At 32.2% G+C, this 25,977-nt stretch overlaps 3 protein-coding genes and 2 long non-coding RNA genes across 17 annotated transcripts in view; 2 read left to right on the top strand and 3 right to left on the bottom strand.

Annotated features, from left to right (window-relative positions):
- LOC126874508 (PDF receptor) overlaps positions 1-25,977 on the top strand; it is an 83,261-nt gene that overhangs the window by 576 nt on the left and 56,708 nt on the right. For 6 of the 10 annotated variants that reach the window (XR_007692830.1, XR_007692828.1, XR_007692829.1 and 3 more), the window contains exon 1: positions 12,901-13,057. The exons of 1 other annotated variant lie outside the window; for it this stretch is intronic. The gene's annotated coding sequence lies outside the window, so the exon portion shown is untranslated. Of the gene's footprint in view, positions 1-12,899; positions 13,058-24,961; positions 25,082-25,977 lie in introns of those variants that run through there. 3 more of the 10 variants (XR_007692831.1, XM_050636690.1, XM_050636686.1) reach the window with 2 other exon arrangements.
- LOC126874485 (nonsense-mediated mRNA decay factor SMG8) lies at positions 74-4,563 on the bottom strand. Of its 2 annotated transcripts, none has more exons than XM_050636634.1 (15): positions 4,358-4,563; positions 4,021-4,165; positions 3,669-3,943; positions 3,354-3,584; positions 3,090-3,283; positions 2,922-3,025; positions 2,645-2,838; positions 2,346-2,585; positions 2,065-2,268; positions 1,869-1,978; positions 1,580-1,738; positions 1,308-1,518; positions 922-1,233; positions 580-759; positions 74-401 (listed from the first exon to the last, which is right to left on the bottom strand). In XM_050636634.1, exons 1-15 carry the CDS (start codon positions 4,396-4,398, stop codon positions 278-280), a joined length of 2,724 nt encoding a protein of 907 aa, XP_050492591.1. In that variant the 5' UTR covers positions 4,399-4,563; the 3' UTR covers positions 74-277. The 2 variants fall into 2 exon arrangements, with proteins under 2 accessions (XP_050492591.1, XP_050492592.1); XM_050636635.1 differs by having other exon boundaries at positions 4,063-4,165.
- Positions 4,818-7,823, top strand: LOC126874564 (cytoplasmic phosphatidylinositol transfer protein 1). The gene is made up of 8 exons (XM_050636802.1): positions 4,818-5,031; positions 5,250-5,398; positions 5,482-5,570; positions 5,672-5,679; positions 5,741-5,812; positions 5,877-5,975; positions 6,044-6,199; positions 6,279-7,823. The coding sequence occupies exons 1-8, from the start codon at positions 4,981-4,983 to the stop codon at positions 6,528-6,530; spliced, it is 876 nt and encodes a 291-aa protein (XP_050492759.1). The 5' UTR covers positions 4,818-4,980; the 3' UTR covers positions 6,531-7,823.
- Positions 7,480-12,258, bottom strand: LOC126874573 (uncharacterized). 3 transcript variants are annotated; one of them, XR_007692873.1, is made up of 6 exons: positions 11,188-12,258; positions 10,978-11,130; positions 10,709-10,816; positions 10,425-10,636; positions 9,114-9,510; positions 7,480-9,033 (listed from the first exon to the last, which is right to left on the bottom strand). It is a non-coding gene; the product is annotated as an uncharacterized LOC126874573 (long non-coding RNA). The 3 variants fall into 3 exon arrangements; XR_007692875.1 differs by having other exon boundaries at positions 9,138-9,510; positions 10,978-12,258; XR_007692874.1 differs by having other exon boundaries at positions 9,357-9,510; positions 10,978-12,258.
- LOC126874580 (uncharacterized) lies at positions 23,977-24,966 on the bottom strand. The gene is made up of 3 exons (XR_007692883.1): positions 24,931-24,966; positions 24,494-24,673; positions 23,977-24,418 (listed from the first exon to the last, which is right to left on the bottom strand). It is a non-coding gene; the product is annotated as an uncharacterized LOC126874580 (long non-coding RNA).

Here is a 25,977-nt window from a genome sequence, read left to right as displayed (position 1 = left end):
TCTGTATGATATCGTATATATAATTTTCTATAGTTAGTAAATGATAATTATAAGAACTAATTCTTAGGCCATCTTTTGAATTATAAAGATCCTTTTTATTGACTACATTCAAACTGAGTTTTATTATATAAAATTGGAATTAGAAATTATAAATAATAATATAAACTTTGATTATCCTTATATGTTTATAAGAAGTAATTTACTATTTAAAAGAAGTAATTTGTACAAAATTTACAAATTTCGTACAAATCAGTTTTTGACTAGAAATATTTGAATACTATATTTTCTTTTCCGGAAGTACTTCACTAATTCCATACATTCCCGCCAATAGTCTTCCGTGTGAAGTTGGTACTGGTTCTTTTGGCGCCAAATATGGACCCTTTTCATCCATATACACGTATCTAAATTTTCGTTAAGAATTAATTTAAATTTTTTATAAACGTTGTGATATATTAAAATTTCATACTTTAAAAATTCACATTTCAAAATTAAAGATTGTTGAAATTACAATTTTAATTACTTAAGTATTCTTATGTTATAATACAAAAGGTAATGTAGATATTAATTTTGAAAGGATACGGTAATCTCAAGACCCAGTAAGCACTTTGCGATAACTTTATTGGTTCATCGCAACCAGTGACAAAAATTGGACAAGGTGGAGGTCCAGGTTGTACTCTAGGATTTACTGTAACATGAACAGGTGCTTTTGGCGTCACTACGTGAATTCTCATTAATTGAGCTATTAGAGGCTTTGTTTGCCTGAAAATTAAAAAGTTAATTCGATATTAATTCGAAATAAAAAATTAATTTAATATCATTTATTTGGAGCTAAAATACATATGGTCATTATCATTATTTGGATTTAAATTAAATTTAATTATCTGGATTTCTATCGAAATTGCTTTTTAAATATTCACATACCGACAAGGACAGGGAAAATAGAGCGGCATGTCCGCAGTACTGGATGTGACTTTATTTCCACTGTCCTTCACAATCCCATTTCCAGTAGCCTTCAGAACCTTATCCGGCGCAGACGCCATAAATCTGTGTCCTCTTGGACACTCGTATTCCACTCCCACAAATATTTTCACTACAAATTCCTTTCCGCCTTTTGATTTCCGACCACGAATAGTATTCATATTTTGAAAATTCTTTCCTCTCGGACAATAGTTATGGGTTCCATGATCACCTATAGTAGGCCACAAAGAGCCTCTTTCTTTTTGATGCTCTAGTCTAATAAAAAATTAATCGGTACAAATTAAATCCAACTTAATGATGAAACTGAATTTCTTGGTTTATTAAATTACCTAACAGTCACATCCCATGGTAAAAGAAAAGCAGAAGTGGCTAAAACACCAGCTTGGTGTTGTAAACCCAAATTATGAGAGTATAGGCTACTTGGTCCAAGGCAAACTAGAGACCAGCTAGAGAATTGTGGCAATAAACCAGCTGGTGATTCTGTATGTAACATTCCTGGTAGATACTCTGTTGTTGAAGGCTGCCTGACTAGAGATTTCTCTATAGAATTAAAGAATATTGAAATATAATATTATAATTAATCTTCTCAAAGAATAGTTACCTTTTGCATTTTCTGCATCACTATCTGATACTTCTATAACTACTTTATGTGCTTCATTAGGTGTTAAACTGGTTTTACTGCTGAGCTTAGGAACATCTTCATTAGTTTCACTCGTTGGAGGTGACTGTCCTCCACTTCCATATGGAGTTCGAATATCATCTAAAGTCATAACCTTAATGTCATAAACTTAACTTTTCAAAGAATTTTTTTACCAATAAATTGACTTTTCAAAGAATTCTTTACCACAGGATTGAATTGTAAATAATTATGAACAATAAAACAAAAATACCATTCAGAGTGTTAACTCCTAAGCTGCAAGCTTGAGTATTTCCTTCAGATGTTGGAGATTCTGCATGAGTGAAAGAGTCCTCTCGTTTAGTAGAAAACAACTGTGCAGGCCTGTAATAAGAGTACGCCATTGTTCAAGCTCTAAGACACAGAAATCTATTATCAATATTGATATACAATTATTATAAATATTTTACCTATAATTATGAGTGCTTGGTTGGAAAACAGGAAACTGTATGTTCTCTAACTGAGCACATCCACATTGCTTAGCTAGCATTTGAAAATAATCATAGTTGGCCTGTCTCAGACTGAATGGGTCCTCCCTTGAACCCTGACAACGACCACAATTACAAGCACAGATGTATCGAACTCCGCTACAATGTTCCCTAATTGGTAAGTCACTGTAAAGTGATATAATATTATATTGAGATTACATAATAAATAATGTGAGATAAATCGTTTTCCCTGAATCACGCACTTGTCATTCTCTCTTTGTTCCGTTTGTTCCCCGCCTCCAGCGCCCTCACTTCCACCTCTGTGTATTGGATTCGTGCAAGGATTCCCTGTCAGAGACAGTACTTCGCACATCTGCCTCCCAGATCTCCAGTGCTTCTCGCATTCGGCCTGTAGTTTTTCATTAAACTCTTCAAATAAAGGGCCTCGTGCATGCATCTCAAAGACCCCCATTGCATGTGCCAATTTTGTTTCATGATATGCTCTGGTGTATATATTGAGGGATTACTTTATGTAAATTTTTCTTGGGGAAACTTTGAATACCTTGTGTAGTGTTGCGGTAGGTTCTCTTGGTAAGCCTGGAGGGCTCGTGGGAGTACTTTGCTGCATCTGCTCTTACTGAACTTTACATCAGTATCTAACAAGCTGTGTAATGTTAGTAGTTCTTTATCTGTTCCATGTATAAAATAGTCGTATACTTTGTTTGCCACTTCACAGAATATTGTAACATTAGGTATCTGATAAAAAAAAGGTTGAAGTTAGAAGCAAACTAAATGTAAAATTGTAATTTAATATTAGTTGTTTTTATTATTGGTCTGACCTCAAAATAGGCAGGTACAGAATGTCTTCCAACATTGTCATCAAAACCTCTTGCAAAGGCTAGGTTTATATGCTGTTGTAGAAATGATCTAAAGGAACGAGTTTCTGTGAACATATATGGAGTTATTATTATTTTGATTATGTGGTTTTAATTCAGTAATATTCTTACCAGTTTCTGTATCGTCTATTTGAATATTGGAATCCTGACTAGCCAAACTCCTTGAAGTACTTCCTCCAGAGCTAACTTTGCAACTCTGTATGAGCTTCTTTGCCATGTAGCCCAGAATATCTCTGGATTCTGTCGTACCAGTGTGTACATATACGAATTCTTGATTTGCAGGAATTGCGAACAGTGAATTTGAGCTGAAAATTCACCCACATATTGTTTACATTAAATTAAACAATGTTTGAATTTTGTAGTCTTTATATTTACCTAATATTGGTTACTATTCGATTTTTCCTTAATACTTGGTATATCTGATCTTCTAAGGAATGCTCCAGTTTCTTGATATTAGCCCCACTGGCAGGATCTTGAAACACAGTGGGACAAGTTTCAAAATAGAATAAAACCCTAGGAGAGCAGGGTCTAACATTTGATACCCAGTCCTTAGGTAAACTGTATATGGAACTTAGGACATCAGAAAGTTGTGGAGAAACCTTTTGTCTGAAAATCAAAATATACATTTGTATTCAAGATCTGTATTGTATTGTAGAACAGTATATTTATTGAAAGAAATTAGATGTATACCTTACCATATCCATGGCTCTGAATAAATGTACATAACTATAGTCAAATGTGTGAGTCGGATGAGTAAGAATAATAACATGCGATATGTGAAATAAAACAAGTAGTGCTCTAGCATATTTGTCTCTCATGTGTGCCCATACACTAAGGAAATCCTTGCAGTCCTGTTTTTCTAAGAACTTATCATATTTTGTTAAAAGGGTGTGTGTATCTAATAATCCTCTTAAATGCAAGTATATAGTTCTATCTTTAGAATCGTAGTATCCCTCAATCTCACACTAGAAATAATTTCATTAGTGTTATTTTCGTACAAATTATTTTAGAGATTCTAATGTATTCTCAAATAAACTCTTACAAATGATTCTTCTTCTATCTCTGGTTCATCCAGGAGGCCCACCTGCAGGATTGAACTGAGCATGTTGGTCTTGCATCCTTTTGCACTATATTGTGACTTTCCAAATACAGATACTATCACTACCTTTTTATCTGTGTGTACAAAACTAAAAATAAAATATTGAGAAAAAATAAATACTTGCTTTTGTATCATGATAAATACCAAAATATTTCTATATACAAGATATCACATTCACTGTTATTTTTAATTAATAAATTTATACATCAATGAAATAGTTGTCGAATATAGAAAACTTTTTCTTTATTAAAGTAAAAACGTTTTTTTTTCGTTAAATTACCTTCCTGCGCTGCATGGAAGTCGGAATTTTTGCGGTCGCATTGTATATTTGTTTGGCAACTTAAAGGTTATGTTATTGCATGCTATAGTTATAAGATAGCAGCGCACAATGCAATGTAATGAAGTACATTTGCAACAGGTTATAAACTTTATTAAAAAATTGCAGAAACATGAATAAATGTAATTTTTCTGTATTAAGCAATTTATTTTTTAGCAATATCTTTTTGCATAACCTTAACTTTTTTTAAATAAATGTATTTAGGTGAAGGTTGTTATAATTCCTAGTAACACCAGGAAATACATTTTCTTAATCACTCTAGAAAAAATATTTAGTTATTTACAATTGATCATTAAATAATTTAAATGATTGGGATTTTTTCTTTATGGTATATCTAGTTACACTATCGTTTGCGTAAGGTGTCAAACATTATTATCGATTTGAAACAGTGGACGGACTTCATACAATTCGATTGTTTATTGGCTCATCGCTTGGAGGTAGTGAAATAGCTATTTGGATGACAATTTCATCAGCTCCATATTCATTAGCTAAGGAGAGAGCTATAATCTCATAAGCGAATATTAATTTAATGCAGTCGTAGGAGGTTGTCTGGTTTTCGTTACAATATGGTATTAACGAAGGAATATCGCATATGTATGCCGCTTACTACAGGGGAGGTAAATCTTTCTGAATTTTTAATGTTAATTGTTACTACAGCTTTGCATAAATATTCCTTCCATATACAGGTATTAGAAATTTTCGTTTTTAACATTCCGTTATAATTTTTTACTCTGTCAGTTAATATTTTCTCATAATTCTTGATTAAGCACAATTAGAACTTTGGTTCACTTCAGTTGAATTAAAGAATTTCAATTATTGATTATATTCTTTGTAGTATCGGATAGGGCAACTTTATATGATTGCTAGACACAGTCATGAGCAATCAGATAATGATGAAGGTGTTGAGGTTGTTGAAAATGTGGAGTGTGATGATCCAGAACATGGAAAGGGTCAATATACAGAGAAGCGAATCCATCTATCTAGGTAATTTTCATGGCATCCCTTATATCTCTAAATTCAGATTATTGTGGAGGTTGATGCCTCATATTTGTTATATTAAATTACAGTAAATTGCCATATTGGATTCAATCTCTCATTCCTCGAATATTTTATGTCACAGAGAAGGCATGGAATTATTATCCCTTTACTGTCACAGGTATATTAAAATATAGTTAATATTTCATCAAATAGAATCCAAAAATGTTTCTTTCTAGCTAATAATGTGGCTTTTTTTCATGTTACTTATGGTCTACTAAGAATACACTGTAAGTATAAAAATTGTAGCTTTATGTAAGGTTTCTTGTTATATAAAATTTTACTTTTTAGTGTTCTTTTATTCCAAAATTGTACATCTCAATAAAAACGCGATATGAGGATAACAATGGATCTACAGAAAATGTATGTAAATGAGTTTTATATGTAAATAGAATCAGTTCTGTTACATATAATGCTATTAAAACAGTGTTTAGGTCTGTCTCCTATTGAATTGATTCATCGTGAGGTTGATTTTGTGGACATTGCGTATGACGAATTATCCGCGAAGCACTATAAAGAGGAAGAGGTATTGTTATTATTATAACATCTAGGTCTTGACTTAGAAATTTACATTCGTGAATATCTTTACTTTAGGACCCAAAATTCTTTAAATCTCAACGAACTGGTCGTGGACCATTGGTAGAAGGGTGGAAGGGCACCACACAGCCTATAATGTGTTCTTACAAGCTAGTTCAAGCTTCTTTTGAAGTGTGGGGTATGCAAACTCGAGTGGAAGACTTCATTCATAGAGTAATTTCTTTATAAATATTCATAGAGTACTTGAATTACGAAATTTACAACTGTAATGATGTTATTCTTACATCTGCAGTGTATTAGAGATATTTTATTATTGGGTCATCGTCAAGCATTTGCATGGATTGATGAGTGGTATGACATGACACTGGAGGATGTTCGACAGTACGAACAAAAGATGCAAGCTGAAACTAATGAGAAAGTGCGACTCAGAAATATGAATAACGAGAAGCCACCAACACCAACCACACCAACTTCATCAATGCCGTCTTCACCATTACCCAAATCTCCTACACAGTCCACTCGATCATGGTTCTCTTGGTCTTAGCCATATTGTTAGAGTAATCAACTTATCTAGGGAACGTAATTATGATTGTGCAAATAAATATCAGCACTTTCGATTCTGTGTGTGTGTGTATATATAATATATATATATATATGTATGTATATATGTATGTATGTATGTATGTATATGTATATGTATGTACATTATAGCCAGGTACCTGCAACAGGATTTGCGAACCAGAGTTCCTGATCTGTTTTTCTTTTTTAGATCATTTTTCTGCAATATTGTCAAACAAAGAATATCTATCGTCTACGCAATGTTGAATATTTTTATAGTTTATTCATGTCTATGCTAATCAGTTTAGGACTAGCTGAAAGTAGTATTTTAAAAAGTGCAGGTTTCCCGCGAACTTATGTTAACTTTAGTATTTGTTCTCCTTTATAACATTCATTGCAGATTATATTGTTGTATTTTAAGTTAAAGATATTTATAAAGTCATTTTATCAAGGCAGGAAGTAAAGATATCAGGAGTAGTTCTTGAATACTTGTAAATGTCGTAAAAGTAGTAGCGAAACTTAGACCTAGTTAGGGAAGGCACCATGGTACATCCAAAGTGGATACTTATTGGTATTATATACACACCGGCTTAAGCTATATTGATGTGTGAAATACTGTAAAGATCAGTGATTAGTGTTTAACATAAGAATTATTAATTGTCATAGCAGATTGTATACTATGCTATGTGTATACTATTTCTTGATGCAATTACGAACTCTCACGGCACTAATGAATTGTGTTCTTTTTTTGATTTAATAATGAGGTTTATATTAACTTAAAGATACCTATAGTATTTTTTCTAATTGAATAGCAGGTTGTACATACAGAATTATCTGAGATAGGATATTAATTCTACTTCTTGTAGGCTTTAAAAAGGACCAGGAGTATCTGTTTTTAATTTTGTGTTAGCATCTGAATTCTCTGCTGTTTCTAATTTATAATAATTATGTGCTGTCCAAAATTTTCTTGGGACCAAAACAGACCTTAAAACAAAAAGAGGTGGAAAGATACATACGCACAACAATTCACTTTTAATTTTTATATAAAATTAAAGCTTGAAACTACAGCTATACACATTTGCAATGTGCATTTTGTGCCGTGGAAAGAAAACTGTTCGATCTCATTGTTAAGAATCTTTTCATTGCTTAATTTCCATTGCTTATAGCATGTTTAAAATTGTGTTCTTTTTTAAAAGGGTACTCACTGCAGAGCATTTAATTGCCTCTTTATTGTACGAATATGTATTTAAATAAACGTTTCAAGCTATTCTTTTCAGAAGATTCGTTATTTTATTGTTTAGTCTGTAAATTTACAACCAAGCAGCTACTTTAATACTAAGTTTACAGTAAGTGTAATAAGTACATAACAGTTTGATGAGCAAAAAAGCCAGCTGAATAGCTTTCATACATTTCATACAGCTATGTTTACTCATTTTTACAAAACTACATAGCAGTACAATTACAATGTTTAAATTACATTGACACATTCAGTGCTACCAAAGCACTTCACATGGCTGCACTTTTTTAAGAATTATTAGTCAGAAATCAAATGAAGAACCTTAGTAATGATATTTGACTCAATATACTGTTTCTTAGGTTATTTATCTTCATATTGAAACACTAAAAAAGCAAAAAAGAAATCAAATTGCGTCCGAACTATTTATTTATCCAACAATAGTTCCAAAATATTCAATTTCATTTTATACTTTTTTCATGGAGGGTGCAAATTAAATTGGTTTACGAAATAGGAAAATTTGCTGAAGTCAGGTATATTATTTGCAACTAAGTAACTGTCCGGATCAAAAGAGCGTCGCGAAGACGTTCTGAACTTTTAATTATCTTCAAAATCGGCATGGAATTAATAAACTTTTATTTTTGACTGTGAGACTCGTTTCACACTACTCCAACCACTTACCCCTCTTACCTTGTTCCTTTATCTTATTCGTCCAGCAGTCGTACACAGAGTAGAACAAAATCAGTGGAGAGACCGCTTCGTAAGAGCCATTGATATCTTACTCACTGATATCTTTTTATGGAAATTCTTTCTTTGATGTTTTTTACTTATTGAAATTTTGAGTTTGTCACTGTTTTTTTAAATTGCTATTTATTTTTTGGTGTCTTTTAATTTTTATTAATTGTCGCAATGGTTTCTTTTTACCACGCCCCCTTCTCTATATCTTTTTGTTACCAGAATTCTTTTTAGCGCGTCTTCTCTTAATCATTGAAATTTTTTATTGTCCTCTCGTTATACCTCTTTCATCGCCTTCTTTTATTATTGGAATTTCATTTTTAGTACAATTTTTTATATTGCTTTTTTCTTCATCAACGACCTCCTTTTTGCTGGGTTCTTTTCTTTTTGGGTTCTTTTTCTTTTTCTTGCTTGGGTTTTTGTTTTTTCATTGATACTTGTGCTGCTTCTTTTTATCGTTAGGAATTTTCTATGGTATATACTGTTTTTCTTTATTGTATGGATACATTCCGCACATTTTCTATAACAGAGAAAAATTATTTTCGAAATTGCTTCGATATGTACTATGATTTCTAATTTATTTGATTTTTAAATTTATACAATATATATAGTGCTCCTTCTCACGTAAACATATCATTTGCATCATTTTCTTTAAGTATTTCCTACTATAGATATTTCCCCCTTCCTTCCTTTTCCAGGAATTCCTTTCCTTAATTACTCAGTTTCATCGATTACTATTATTATATTCCCTTTACTACTTCACTTCATAACCACCATCAGTCTACCACCTTCTCCACTTGATTATTCCTCATCCTTGCACTCACTTCTCCAGCTACATCTTACCTATCTTCATCCTTATTTCTCCTATATCCTATTCCTGCTTTAATATATCTTCTTCTTGGAAACTTCTTTCTTCACCAGTTTAATACAATCACTATATGATACTTTTGATAATAACTTTTCTCCACGTAAATTATTGCAAGTAAGTTTCTGATACCTATTCAAATAGAACTTAATTATGTTCGAATAATTTTTATAATAATAAAAAATATACAGGGTGAGCTAGTAAGAAAGGAATAACTTGTTATTGACTTTATCACAAGACTGAAATAAAATTTATTGTATTGAAATGCCTGATTAGGTGAATATAGTTTAATTTTTTAATACCTTATTATGTTTTTTGAGATGTCCAGATCACCTCGAATTTTATAAATGGCACCGTGTATATTTTATATTTTATACCATTAATTTTTTTATACCATATATTTTGTACCATTAGTCGATCCAGATGGACATTCTCTACAAACGAATATCAATCTATTAACTGGCCACCTACACGGTATTCCAATTTATGTGTATTACCCTTTGTTCGAACACTCTTTGGGGGTTGAATTTCGAAAAACACTTAAACACGTGTTTGATTATTTTAAAGGAGAAGGTCATGCCAAATTTCAAGCTTCTACCTTCAGTGGACATAGAGATACGGTTATGGTGTAAAAATATTTTACCCCTTTTCTACCCCATCAATTTTCAAAAAATTTGTTTACACCCAAGCTTAATTTCACCCACATCATAAGAGAAGTATATTGAGCGCTCCAATACAATAAATTTTATTTCAAACATTTTTTGAGTCAAGAGGTAATGAGTTATTTCAAGCGTTCATTCTTACTGTTTCACCTTCTATATATGTGTATTTTTTAATAAATCTACAAAATAGAAATTTTTCTTTCTTAAAGCTTCTAAATATTTTTTGACATAACATTATCAAATAATTTCAAAAATAAAATAATAGTACAAGTGTCCGAAATACAAAGTAAATAATAATAATAATATATGTCGTTATTATAATTATAACATATAAAATAATATATGTAATTATTTGTTGCTTGCTTTATGGAGAAGGTAGCGTACTTTTGGACAGCACTGTACAAGAGGTTGGCGAAATGTCGCACCGATTTAGAGAAATTTCGCTGTAACTTGCGCGGTGATTGTTTTTCGAAAAAGAGATCAGTGAAAGCAATCATTTTCCCGATATATTCTCTGTTCTTTCTATCTTTTTTATTTCAATAGTAAAATAGTTCGCCCAGAGTCGATACTGTGTTCTATTGTAGCCGAATTTATCTCTAGAGCCGTTAAATTTTTTGTTAATAAAATATAATCAATTAAACGATGCTTAAAAAATTGGATTTAATTACCTTATTTCACTATTTTTTATTTTTATACATAAATTAATCTTGTTTATGAATTAATCTTTTTCAATTTTTGTAAATAACAAACTAAATACTCAATGAGTAATTTTCTGCCTGAAATAAATATAAGCACAAAATGTCCAATGCAACAACCGGTGGTCCAATTAGACTATATGTAAATTCTCAAATTTTTACATTTTCGAAGAAATTCTATTAATCTACCAAAGAACCGGAAACCATCTGAATATAAAAAAATAGTAATTGTACGTTCTTACTAGTAAGTCTCAACAGCAAGATCGAAAAAGCCAGCTTAACCCTGTCGCGATCCTCGAATTAGCAAAAGCTTTATAATATCTTAAAGACATGTTTATCGTAAAAGAAGAGGGGCTACTCATACGAATAACAATTTTTCCATATTGAACTCGAATCTGAAATATTTTCTAATAGACAAAAATGGCCGACAGAATACACAGTTAAATACACACATAAAACACCAATCAATAGCAGAGAAGAATTGAAAAACCGTTTACGGGAAAAAGCTGCTGCCCATGTATCGTTCTATTTGAGGATCCCTGTGCACCTCGTTGCTCAGGCTGACCTACTTTTATTCGTGTAAGAAGGTTTGCTCGAGCATAGGGATATTTCGGCTAACATTTAATTGTCAATAACTAAAAAACAAAGCCGAAAACTCAATTTTTTTATTCTTGATTTTCATCTTATTTTAGCTTCAAGAATCCCCCTTAAATTTGTTTACATCTGTAGCCGATATTGTACAAATGTCCGCAACATTCAGCTTGCACATCTAATATTACAACGGAATAACTTGAGAAACTGTTAATAACCAAAGAAGAGCAATATATTCTTTTATAAAAACACTATAAAAGATAAGAGGATTGGTGACTATTATTATTATTATTGATGATATATATGATGCAATGTATTTTTGTTGCTGGTTGCATATATATTCAAAATACGTGACTTTCAAGTGAGATTGCACTGGTGTCCCAGTATTTTTGTGATCGACCGTAGTTAAATTAAGTTTAGAAATGTCTTTCATCCTTAACCAGTTAACCACAGCTATAGTTAATCTTCCGTGCAAAGGGTAGAAGGATTTTCCTACTATAAACGGTTATGTAAACGTTCGAGGCTGTTAAAAGCGTAACCACGCGGTAAGAAAGAGCTTCTGGCTCGTTTCTCACTGTGAAGGAAGAAAGAATAAGTTCCTCCCCCTTTTATCACGTGGCCATGGTGTGTCACGTGTTCTATGGGCCGCGTGAGGTCGACAGTGTCGACACCAGACACGTGAACAACCCAATCGAGGATATTGTATTTTCGGATTAATGGAAATTCACTCTGATCAACACTGTTCGTCCTACTATCTGAATTAATTAACGGCCTTCTACATCTGTTCCTCCTTCGTGTTTCGTAATCGGCAATCCATTTAATTAACATGTTGTACCCTACCTGTCTTTTTGCGCCCTTGCGTTTGCGTAACCGGAATTATAACCAAGATAAGTTGAACTCGGTTCTTCGACAAGGTTGAAATCGTTTCCTTTTGTTTTTCTTTTATTTATTTATGCAATGTCACGTTAGCTTTCGAAACCATTATTATTATTGCATATTTATTTTACCCAGCCATATTTATTTTACCCATATTTATTTTATTATGTTAGGTTCTTTAATTTTCCTTGAAATCTACAGTTCACCTCGTACACAACGATCCATAAAATATAACATTTTCAACGACCGCTATTATGTTTTGCAGTGTCTTTACTTCTAAATTCGTAAGTAGACAATTTCTTAAAAAAGAATTTCAAAAGATTCTTCTGTAAAAAAATTGAAATTATTTACTAAATAATCCCTGTAATTTATAATAGACGATATTTACCAAATATTCTATATACAATGTTTACTCTCTGTTTAATCTCTAACCTAATACAATGTGGAAACGACTTTCCGCTGATTCCAAAAATTATATCATTTAAACGTCTTGAACATTTCAGGCAGAGTTCACTTGAAATGACTTAAATAGCCAACAGGAGGTCCATTGTTGGCCACAGGACGATTCACGTCACCGCAAGCCTCGTGGTTGCGTATAATTGGTTCGCGCGAATAAGGATCCACGCTGGCGCGAACGACTCTGTGGACAAATGGTGGAGGGGTTGAGGTGCGATTCCTTGCGCTACTAGACGCGTCTCCAGCCAGTTCGGAACAGTTACCGCGCGTACTTTGTCACGTTCGCGTCGGTTATCGTGGTCACAAGCCCACCGCGAGACTTGAACTGCTTTTCCTCAGTGATCCTGAGCATTTTGTCTTCGCTTCAAGACTCTTTTAATTCCTTGCATTGTATCACGGGTGAGGCTTGCAAATACTTTGAAATGTATTTTTATTTTTTATATTATTTGTTTATAATTTATTACAATTGTTAGATAGCGAATTTTTAGATAAGTTAATACCGTTAAGAATACAATTAGAAAAATAGAACGTTTGTGCGTATCAAATATTATAGAAATGTTTATATATTTTTTATGTATAGTTTGTATATACATCTTCATACTATATGCAATAATCTGCACTCTATGTGATTTTGCATTTTCTAATTTTCTATGGATACATAAGAATCCGCAGTCCAATAATTGCTGATAGTTATACCATTTACTGAAATTAATCGTAGTTACGTTATTTACTTTGATTCTTCCATTACGTTCGAAACGTGCTTTTGCAAGTATTCTTCAAGCGAATGTTTACTTTAAAATTTTGTACAATTAGTAATTTGTAAAATATAATATGATTCGTGTAAGGGTATTTTAAATACTTGTACAATTAGTTTCAATTATTTAACTTTCATTATTTATTATTAAGTATAAAATCGTTTGATTTCAAGTGATTTGAAATAATCGTTGATAGAATTTGGAAATGGGAAAATTTTGATAATTTTAATATCAAAAAAGTGTCAATAGAATTTTTGTCTTTGTAGTTGAGAATGGTGTACATGAGTGTTTGATCAAGCTTTTCGCTGATTCTTCCAAAAGTGACTAGGAGGAGATAAGTTCAAAGCTTTTTATTCGTAAAATTCTCTGCATAGTTTCTTGTTATAAATTTTTTTCTCGGAAGAATCTTGGATTGAAAGTTATTTAACATATTCTTTTACCTCTAAATTATTTAATAGTGTGCTCTTCAGATCCGATATAGCTGTTGATCTGTAAAATATGTTTTGCTCTTCTCCTCTGTAAACAATGTTTACCTTTGCAAGTATTTCTACCTTTTTGCTGATGTTTATAAGAATCGTTAAATCGTTCCAAACTGTGATCTCCAAACGTAATTAAGATGTTCTTGATCCCAGATTAAATTTTATTCTTCAGTCTTGGATAAAGTTTCTTCCATAATCTATATCAGTTTTCATAAGGCTCTTCAAGCATTCTATCATATCTAGCAATTACAAGAATCATTAAATTCATCATAATTGATCTCTAGATTAGACTTCATTCTTGTCTTTATAATTATAAAAATTGTTCTTGATCTGCCGATTTTTATTTTGTCCCTTTAAGAAATAATTCCGTCTACTCTTACATGTTCTTTCAAATATTCCATCTTTCTTAATGGCGAGGAAAGGAATCACTGTAGCCAGGCTGTTAGCAACTGCAGAAACGATGCTGATCGCTTCACCTCCCACTGCTTCCGTCTCATTAACTGAAAAACGATATTCCACGGCATCCACGTTCTTCTATTTATCGACGCCAGTGGAAGGAATGACCTGTGCAGATGCAATATCGTTGAAAGTGCAGCTTCCAGTTTCATCGACGATTCGTCGACGCGTAATTATTCACGTGTGCACCACGTTAATACACATGCTCGCGATTTCCAATTATCCGCGACTCCCTCGACATTTCTCCACCCCCTCGATGTCCCTTCCCTCATCACCAATTATTTCCTTCCCGCGAGAAACATTTTATCCTATTGGCCACTAAATCTAATTAAGCTTTATTATTGCGTTGTTCTATAATAGTATAATACAACATCAGCAACGTTCTGTGAAAGGAGAAATATTACATATCGGAGAAATTACTGTAAAATTATTCTTTCATCGTTCTGTACAGTTGGAAGACGTATGATATCTTTAATGACTGGAGAAATAGTTAAGTTGGAATACGAGGTAGTAGCATACACAGGATAGTAACATAGTATAGTAATATAGTATATATTGTGTAGTACTGAAAATAGAGTACTATAATATACTACTACTATAAGTACTGGTATATACTATTACTATAAGTAGTATATACTAAGTAATAGTCTATACTATATACTAATACGAGGTAGTAGCATACAAAGGATAGTAATGTAGTGTATATTGTGCAATACTAAAAATAGAATACTATAATATGCTACTACCATAAGTACTAGTCTATACTATATACTAATACTAGGTAGTAGTATACACAGGATAGTAATATAGTATAGTAATGTAGAATATATTGTGTAGTACTGAAAATAGAGTACTATAATATACTACTATTATAAGTACTAGTCTATACTATATACTAATACGAGGTAGTAGCATACACAGGATAGTAATATAGTATAGTAGATAAGTACTAGTATATACTATTACTATGAGTAGTATATACTATTACTACAATAACCAGTTACTACTAGTTACTATTGCTATTAACTAGTAATATATTTCTCCTGTAATATTTCTTGTTCGCTTTATTTTATTTACAAATGCTACGTTAATTGCTTCAATTCAATGTTAATATCTTTCAAGATAAAAATTAATTGTCGAATATATTTCTCACTGGAAATCAATTAAATTTCATCTGCATCATTATACCGCTACGAATAACACAATTATGCTAGAAGATTCATTAGAACAAGTCGCTGGATGTTGTCTGACCAATCTTCGCTTATTTTCCTTATGCAGTTGGAACATCTCACAAATTGGAATATCCTTTAAGCCAAGCATTTTTCGATTCAAATATTTTAATACTTTCTCGTAGAGAATTAAAAAATGCATAATAAATGAAATTAAATAAACGAATAAAAATTATACAGTCGCATTTAAAAAAAGAATGCAATTTCCCGGTGCATTGTTACATACTAAGAAAGAAAAATAAACTAAGCGAGTACCTATGAATATAGATGTTATCATACCATTCAACTTTTCCCCCTACGGTATTTTTTTCTATCTCTCACCGACTTTGAGATAAAACCCTGTTCAATTGTGAAACGCATTCTATATATATGTGTTTATTTATTTTTTGGCTCCATCGCACAGGAAACTTTGCTTACGTATTTCTCTCATTCTCGTGCTTTGTTTGGATATAGAGCTTTTGTTTGGAACATCCGTATACGCTTCTACCCCAAACACACGTATCTCATCTTATGTCTAATACTAACACAAACATACGATTTTTATTTGTTTTAATTTCATATCATATATATTTCTGTGTTTCAGTTAGCGTGTCTTACTTTCGAACGATATTTGTCGTGCTACGAATACCTTAAAATTGTCTATCGGTCTTCCCATGGCGAGTGGATAATCTGTTTCCTTGGTCAGTCAGGAACATCTTGAATTGCAGATGAAACGAGAGCACGTGATGCGCCTAAAAGATTGGAAGTAAAAGTCTCCGGTCAGAGCGACTCTGCTCTTTATTCATCTCTTGGATGCTTATTGGATTGGATCTTTTTCTGTTCCCATTGGGTTTCGAACATCGAGGAGAGAAAATGATGCGAGTTTTCCTTTAGATTGAATAGTGTTATGAGCTTAGGATCTCGGCAGAGATAAGCAGAGACACGTTACTTTTTCTCATATCGACAGCCATTGGTTAAAATGTATTTTATTTCTAATGAAGTCGAAATGAAAAATATCTCAAAATTAGAATAGTTTGGGGAATATTACGAATTAAGATAATTTCATCAATAGGAAAAGATTAGGTTTCCTCATTATATCAAGTTGTAACTTTATTTTAATTTTAATGTTAGATATTGTTATTCCTTTATTATTTTATATTATTTTCGTTCGTTGAATATTTTACATTACAAAAAATTGCAACCTTCTCGTTCTTATCTTATTTGTTATTATCCACAAAATACAGCTGAAATCATGTATACTTGAAAATTAGAATTTCTTGATTAACATTCTATCACAAGGATGTTTCATCAACAGCGAAAAATCAGGTTCTCTATTTGTATTAAAAAGTCACTGTCTTTTTTCCTATTTTTATTATTATTTCACGAAATTATGATTCTCCGGAATGTTCTACCCACGTGCTAGAATTACATTTTCATAAAGAATGAACAGGAAAAAGTATACCCATTCCATTCCATTGCATCAAGCGCTGAAATTAAAATTTTCACCAAGTATTTCTATTCTAACACGTGATAAAATTAGAATTTCTCATCCGATCCTGGAACCACAATTGTTTGAATAGTCGAAAATAACTGTAGCGAACAGTGGTTGGTAACTCGTTAAGAACGTTGCAACGTTCTTCGACCTTGAGGGTTAGCGAACCTAGAATGAGAAGAGCTGTGATTATAGACGTCTGCAGGACTGTGGCTTCTCGTTTAGCATGCAATACGCCACTATCTGCCTACGCAACAGTCACTAGGTCGTCGCTATAATTTCATCCTTTCGATATGCAACCAGTGTTCCATAAATTTCCTCCTGGCTTCCTCGATTCTGGGTGCCTCTGGCATCATAGTGGTCACTGGACCATGTTAACTACATCGTCGAGCTATTGACATGGATATACTGTTATTGGACCCAATGCAACTTTTATGGCTAGTAGCTTTATCGTTATTATTGGGAAAATTCGTTTCGATTTTTAAAGAACGTGAAGGACCCAAGGAATCTGAGAGGTTCTGGAAGGATAGAACATTCAAAGGAACCTTGAGAAAGATTGCGGAACAAAACGCCACCTACCTAAAGTATAAAATTCGGCTGACAAACGTCTTAATCGTAGAAATCCGCGTAAGACCGTGGTCGTGCAGAGCTATAAGCTGCAAGCAGCAGGACAGGTGATGGCGCTACTAGCCAATGCCAATACTACAAATGCCTATTTTACCATTTACCACTCTCTGTATGATTACGGCGTAATCTGCCGCCCCATGACGCCCACAGAATAAGAGATAGCTCGAACCGAATCCATCTCCCACGATTCAAACGCGTACACAGTAGGTCACACGGTAGTTTCAGACTATCGAATTTGAAAAAAGATGTGAAAATTCGCGAGCACTTTGCACATCAACAGGTAGACCGACATTTTTTTACGCGTTACACATGATATATTCTTTCTCGTTTAAATTGCTTCTTAAATTACTTTCTCACAAAAAAAAAAAAAAAAAAAAAAAAAAAAATTGATGGAGATGGGAGAAAATGTGACAATTATACTTAAAAAGGTCAATTACGCAATATCTACATTCGACAGTATAAGGTTGCTTCTAAAAAATGAAGAAATAGTTACACCTTCTATATTCAGAAAAAAGCACAATGTTAACTTCCGATGGTATACCATTCTTTGTCATTTTATTCTATCCTCATATTCTTTTTCATCGTCCTCTTTCATCTCTGACATTTCAGAGATGTAGTTTGATCTAATTGCGTGGGACACCCTCTATATTATATAATATAGAATTAATATTTCTTATATAATTGAACATTTTCATAACACGCTACAGTATCTATACCAATTTAATCAGATTACTGAGAAAGTTACTGAAATAGTTGTCAAATTCCAAGATTATGAAAATTCTTTAAAATCTTAATTCAAAATTAAGTACAAATCTAATTTAATGGTGAATACTAATATTCACCAATATTAATATTACTCAAACATTCCAAAGGTGGTAAAACTTTTTAACAAACCAATTGAAATCTGTGTAAATCTATGTAAATCTGTCAAAATTCCGAGGCCAATGAAACCTTCTAACAAAGCACAACCACAAAACGTAAATACTAACCAATCCAAAGCAAAAGCCAATTATTTATTAATCTCGAAGTTGATTATTCCAGTTTAATTCAATTCAAACTGCCGCGTCCTGCCAAACAAAATTCAATCTCCTTTCCTCATTAAATTCTTAAATCATTGTCCAGAGGAAAATTTCGCCAAAATCCCAGGGGGTCTTGAATCAGACTGGTTCCAATCGTTAAGCGTTCATCCAGGTCAAGGCTCGATAGTCGGATGGGCTCGTAACCGAGGCTTTCGTGAACAATGGGCGCGCGATACTGCGGTAATTAGCGGGCAAATTTTAGAAGAAGCGCGGAATCGTACGCTTGGTCTCCCCTTTCACCTGGCTTGTTACGTGGTGCAATGTGTTCATGGGAACATCTCAATCATTTATAGAAACTTTTTAATGAACATACTATAACGAGTAAACTACAAAGTTCTATGCATGTTTATATTTTTGTGGATATAAGGAAAGCAACGTAATCTAAACAGAGGTTTGTTTCATTTGTGAGTTTTTAGGTTATGTCAAATATACCACTTTCGAAATTATACTGTTATTTTTTAAACTTTTTTGTTCTTCGTTTTAAGAATAGTTGATTTTTCTCTGTGACAGTGCTGTTTTTCTTCATGCAAATATTGCGTTGGCAACTAAGTGATTGTGGATTTTGTCAATACCACCTAATGACAAAATTCGTAATCACTTAGTTGCTAACCCAACTCCCTGCAATTTTTCTATGATATTGTAGTTTCTGTTTTTGGAACGATGTTGCTCTTAGTCTTGCCGGTACTAATGGAAATCGTTGGATTTTATTGGTGCTATTTTTGTTTGCAGAATAAGAGGTACTCGATAGCTGACGATCGGTTTCGTTCTCGACGCCAGAGAATTCGATGCAACACGCGTAGGAGGCAGTTACTGATTCGTTAGTAGTTGGAAATGGTTTGGAATTAATGTGTTTGGCACATCGATTAACTTTCCAGTTCTGTTTCGTGCTTCCTATTTTCAATCTTTTCGTTTTATTGGTCCTTGGCAAGTTATCAAAATGTAATTTTAGCCCTAGAAGATAGATTCTGTATATTTTCTCGTTGTTTTCTCTTAGACTGGAATTTTGTTTGGGTAAATTAATCTTTTGTTTCAATTTGAAGCAAATTGAAACTATGTTTCTGCTATTCCTTGAATTTCATACAAATTCGTAAAAAATGTAATCTATAAGAAAATTCTATTTTTCAACTCAAGTATCCAATTTTTCTAAATCAATCTTTAGCTTTCTTTTTCACCAAAAAAACTTCACTAAACGAAAGAATAGTTTTCTATACGCTCTTTGCTTTTTCCCTCTTTATTTGTCTTCTCATGTGAACAAATTATTCACAGAGTAGAATAAATTTATGTAAAAGAATTCTTGGTAACCAAATAATTTCCATTTTAATAACGGCAACCTATTTCTAGATGTAAGATAAATCTAGAAATGAAATTCTCATGGGTCACTCCGTAGATTAAAATTTGCCACGAGGCAAATCAACGAGAACGAAACGCTTTAGGTCTGACGATTTACGATTGCGTTCTCACGTATCATGATCGTTACCATCGAGAGATGATGCATAATTAAACGAATCTTGTTTATCCAATCGAGTGATCAATTTGAAATACGCAATTATAACGGAAGCAAATGTTTAGGTTGAGTTAAGTGTAGAATTAAATCCCTCGATGACGATCGTTTCTCTATCTATTGTATTACCTGTGACCTATGGCAAAAAGGTTTCAATCGAACATAGCAAAGCACACTGAACTATACGAAGCACTAACACCAAGTGGGCGACGTTTATGAGGTGTGATTCTATACATCAAGATAATGAGATAATGAGAAGCTCATATACAGAAATGTTGTTTGGGAATTAATTTCCAATCTATATAGATTTCATAAGATTGCAAGTTTTCATTTTTAACAATTTGTAAACAATTTTTTAATAAGTAATCATTTTATATTAGAAATACAGTACGTTAATGGTTGCTGAAGGACAATGAGTTAGTCGACGAATATTTCTTTCTAATTCATTCGTATTTCATGTTTCTCACCTAAAAACACTCGAAAAAGAAAAAGAGGTTAGGTTTTGATTATATTGAGAAGAAAAGGTTAGTTTTGGATTAAGTTACAAAGAAAAGAAGGTTTGAATTATATTGAAAAGGAAAGATTAGTTTTGGGTTAAATCAGAAGAAGTAGAAAATTAGGTTTGCATCGGATAGGAAAGAAAAGAATATTAGATTTAGGTTAGATTAGAAGGGGAAAAAGTATAAATGTGTTTGACAATTTATTTCTATAGCAAGCTTCTCCCGTTTTTCATCTTTTATTGGTGAACACAATAGAATGGATAATTTTCACATTGTTATAATAGTATTAATGTAGTAATGGAAAATACAAACGATTAAAGAATAAAGATTGTATAAGTGAATGAATATCTAGTAATTATAATTTTATACTAGATTTAATAAAGAGAGAGAGAGAGAGTCATTTCAATATTTCGTGCTTAGTTCTTAAATTATTCGTATACTTTTTTATATACAATTTGCTTTTTATTTAATGTAAAAGGAAATTACGAATAAAAGGCTTTGCAATGATATACGAAGTATGATATGGTATTACAATGGGATAAAACATTTTAAAATTTTTGATGTCCAGTTCTTTTAAGTAGCTTTTGATTTTAAAAGCTACATTTTTTTTTTTAAGTTAATACATAATAACAAAGAGATTAAAGTTTCGAAAGCCGATGCTCAGCAACCAAAAGCTGGTACCTTTCTAAAGCTAACATACAATAACAGGAAGCTTACAATTTTTAAAAAGTTAATACACAATCGTCCAACCTTGTGAATCTGTTCTTTTATTCAGAAAGCTCTTTGTACATCCAAATTCTTTGATTTCTCAAGCGAAACAAATAGTATCATTCTTAAATATTAAATTATTTTAAGCAGTCAAGCTTATTTTTAAATATTTCTGTCGTTTTCCACGATTAAACCATGAATGAATGCTATTCCTACTTTATATCTATGATTCATATTTCAATATGGATTTTAAATTCGTTCTTTCATGTCATTCCACAAAGTAGAAATATCGTCATGAACGATAGACTTCAAAGCTCCTCAATAATCCCCATAAAGATTCTCTCCTATAAACCGCAAATCAATTTCGTGCCTATTTTCTTCTGCGTGGTTCTTGTATTCCGGGAAAATAATAACACGGTTGCGATGAAAATAATTTTCTTAGAAAATGAAAGAAGATTCCAGTTTCTATAAGAAGATAGATACTTATAGATACTTGTTGCATCATATTTTTAATTCAACATCACACAAATTACGTATTTTAAACAATAGACATCTGATTTAATTTTATTCTAAAATCTTAAAAAGAATTTACTTAATACAAACAAAAATATCCTAACCTAAAGTAAAAGCTTTTAAAATTAGAAAAACAGGAGCATGAGACATTTAAGCCTTGAAAGCCTAACTAAATCAAAAGTCCATCTACTATCAGTAAATAAAATCCTAACCTAAAAACTGTCAACATTGTAAAGACAAGTCCACGAAGCACTAAAACAACAAAAATCTAACTTATATAACTTTAAATGTTTGGCTAACACCAACAAATAAATCTTAACCTGCAAAGTAAAAATTCTTAACATTGAAAAGACAGAACTATGAAGCACTTAAACAATAAAAACCTAACCTGTAAACACATAATCGAAAGTTGAATCAATATCGATAAACATGTTCTAGCCTAAACATAAGATTCTTAATATTGAAAATCCAAATGCACGATTCATTAAAACTATGATGTCATAAGCATTAGACGCATTTCTAATCCGAAGCTTTTGAGGTTAAAGTACCTTTAGCCAGATTAAGCTTCGACTTTCGAGAGGTGTCTCGTTAAAACCTCTAACAGTCGCACAACCAACTACATGAAATTATTCCATATGCCAGTTTCTAACTAGTGAAAAGGCTTCCGTATCCTTTCTTTTTATCCTAAATCAGAAATTGGATCGAGCATCCCTCAACGCCCCGAGTCACTCGCCTCTATGATTATTCTTGCTCGACCTGATGACTTTTTACTAAAGAAACTGGAGTAAATGAGATTTCTTTGACATTTCTGCTTGGATCTATTTTATTTCTATCAAAGGGAGCCCCGAAGGAACTTTTAAGCAAAGAGATTTGAATGAGAAATGACAAGGATGAACAGAAGTAGTAGTTAACTGGAGTTACATTTTGTTGATGTAAAAGAGACGAAACTTGTTTCCTCACAGGATCCCTTTTCAGTTGAGTTAATGGGCCTTCAACTTTTGACGCGAGATCTTCATTATAAAAGCAGAGAAACAATTATATCAGTTGCAAAATACACTGTTCTTGCCAAGAAATGTAATTATTTACGTTTTCGTGTTCATTTAATTATTGTATAATTCTGTTTCAAATGAATTATAATTAAAATATAAGATATGATTATTAAAGCATGGTTAATAATAAGTAAAATTAAATTATAGGTTATTTTTACATATCTTTAGAACATAAAATCAAAATTATTCTAAATAATTCTTATTACATGTATACAGTAATAAAATAGACACAAAAATAGAAATAATTATATTAATTCAATTATTTTAAATAGATATCCTCTAACATAAAAGCATTGTTTAAATTGATATAGAGATACCTTGCAGCAATTATTTTTGTAGCCTTGACTTTTTAAATATTGTAGAGATTTTTCAAAAAATCCCTTTTAATAAGTAGAAAATTAATGAAATATTGGACAAATTATCTTGCTTCCTTAATTCTGATTGGAATAGAGAAGAGATATTAATTATTTTATGGTACACCTATATATGTGTGGTTGAGTTATATTTCAATGTTTCTAACTTTAATTATTTTATTGGATCGCAATACAATATTATTTCTGTGTAATTCATGTAATGGTTCAGTTTGCGGACTAATGGGATCCTCTTTAATTCTTGGATGATACTTTGATTGAATACTGTTTTGTTACGCGTTAATTAATCACCGTTTCGGCCTGCTGTTGACTGGCATACAAAGTTGTGCATCTATCGCGCCAGATGCGCTCCTCTAATCTCCATAAACTGAAAATCATTTTTCTTTTGTTGTTGCCCCTTCCACATTTCCCAATACAAACTTTAACCATTCAGTGATAAGTGATAAGTTTCTTCAATACTTGATAATTTTTGTACGAATAATTAATTGCAGACATACTCTACACATGACGAAAATTTTGGGTCTTTGTTGGAGTTTTTAAATATTTTTTTAGGGTGGGAGTAAATTTTTGAGATTTCGAATATTATGTCTGAGAAAAGTGATTTTTTTATTAAAACTGTAAGCGAAATAGTCGCCACAGAATCATTTATCAATGTCGTACTACTCAGACTATAAAATGCAGATTTAAATTCATGATTCCCTTCGTGATTAAATTACAATAGCTTTCTCTCTGATTAAATTATGACAGTTTCAAGAAGTTCGAAAATTCTGAAAATGCCAGGAGATTAAAAAATTTCAAAAATAAACACGCAAGAAGAACCTTCTCACATGCGCTATCTTTCTCATTGTAGATTCACGTTTCCTTTTACATACGTAGATCATTGGATTAAGTAAACGCAACATCTGACCTCTGGCACGTTGCTTCGGAGCTGGAATTCCCTATGGAATTTTCAACTCCGAAATCCATGTTGCACGTTCATAAAGGCAATTACCATGCTCGATAATGCGAACTAATGTGCAGTGCTGCAATTAAGCAGGATGATGAAGATGCTGTTAGGCTTAGAAGATGTTAGATTACGAACAGAGTGTATCTTAGACCTTGCTTGCTAATTAGCGTGGAATTTGAAACTATATTGGCTTCTTAGGCAAACGTTGCTCCGTATTTATCAATTTTGTTGATATTTTCATATTTTGCCATATTACCATATTCTTCTATGTTCTTACGTAGATAGAATTTCTTTATCAGTTAGTTAGAAATTATTTATTATTTGGAATTACCTGAAAGAACGTATGCATTATTTCTGGTAATTAGGAATTATTTTTGGTCAAAAGGAAATTTTATTGCTTGTCAAGTTTTACTTTGGTTAAGTTAGGTTTAGGTTAGGTTTGGCAAGTTTTGTCACGCTCATACATAAATTTATCCTAATATTTGTAAACGGAGAGAATATGCTTTATTTCTTTCATGTTATTAAAAAAGAATATGAATTTTTATAAATTTTTTGCAATTCATTAATCATTTAAAGAAGACAGAATACCGCGCCTTTCTTCACGTTTCGTGAGACGAATGAAACACACTGTTTTGAACGCTAGCTGAAGAAAGGAATTTATTCAACCTGTCTTCGTGAAGATCATTTACACGTGAGACAGTAATAATTTCCAAGCGACGACACTGACAAGGATACAATGGTATGTCATTTTGACAAACGAAAACGCTCGCCGTTGTATAGTGAACGATGCAGTATGTGAAACGATTGTTCGTCGTTGTGTAACCGTTTTATATGCATGAGAATGCAGCACGTGTAATTGGAATTGCAGTTTCGTGATGGATCATCCGTTTAATAATTTTTCACTCTACATGGTTATTAATCATGCTGATACGATTTATTAAAGATAAAAGTGTGAAACGTTATGAGCACTGTGACAGCTTTTTAACCTCGAATTTATTTACCTAGAATTTTTACTTCAAAAGTCAACAAAATATAATTTAGAATTAACAGAATATCCTATGAATAAAACGATAAAAGTAATAAAGAAATAACCATTATAAATCATTAATAACCAGCATTAGAAAAATAGAATAGATGAATATATGAACAAATGAATGAATAGATGTGCATGTTGTACGGTAGTGAGTGAAACATTTGGCGTTAGTGTCGCGTCAGTTACATTATCATAATGCCAATGCACCGTGCTTAATACAAACATCATCAAAATGCCACATACACAATTTAAATGAAATGTTCAATTTGAACAATAACTTCCAATAATTATATTAATAAATTACTTCAATAACTCACTTCAGTAGTTGAAATTTGTAATTAAAATAAAGATTCAGATCGAACACGGTTCCTACTCTTACTAGCTTTCAACGCGATCATGATGTTTTCAATGTTTTAGTGCCATTTGTATAATATCAAAGGAACGCTCCGACGAGTTCCTTGCACTATGGTTCATCATCCTCTTTATGAATCTTTTTTCAGCTGACGATTGTCGCGAAACCCGGATGAGAAATAGAAGAAGTAAGAATTGAATGGTATAAATATAACCAGAGGATGTCGAGGCGGTTTCTATTTCTGTGCTGA

This window comes from Bombus huntii, chromosome 16 (assembly GCF_024542735.1).
Source record: "Bombus huntii isolate Logan2020A chromosome 16, iyBomHunt1.1, whole genome shotgun sequence".
Taxonomy (NCBI): domain Eukaryota; kingdom Metazoa; phylum Arthropoda; class Insecta; order Hymenoptera; family Apidae; genus Bombus; species Bombus huntii.
This window is presented reverse-complemented; position numbering and strand designations above follow the sequence as displayed.

Bases quoted from the DNA above. Each gene is read 5' to 3' on its own strand.
- LOC126874485 (XM_050636634.1), bottom strand. From the start codon at position 4,398: ATGCGACCGCAAAAATTCCGACTTCCATGCAGCGCAGGAAG. The intron at 2,839-2,921 runs GTCAGACCAATA...TTTTTTTATCAG, and splicing joins CTGTACCTGCCTATTTTGAG to ATACCTAATGTTACAATATT. The intron at 2,586-2,644 runs GTATTCAAAGTT...TATATACACCAG, and splicing joins CTACCGCAACACTACACAAG to AGCATATCATGAAACAAAAT.
- LOC126874564 (XM_050636802.1), top strand. From the start codon at position 4,981: ATGGTATTAACGAAGGAATATCGCATATGTATGCCGCTTACTACAGGG. The intron at 5,032-5,249 runs GTAAATCTTTCT...TATTCTTTGTAG, and splicing joins TGCCGCTTACTACAGGGGAG to TATCGGATAGGGCAACTTTA. The intron at 6,200-6,278 runs GTAATTTCTTTA...TTACATCTGCAG, and splicing joins TGGAAGACTTCATTCATAGA to TGTATTAGAGATATTTTATT.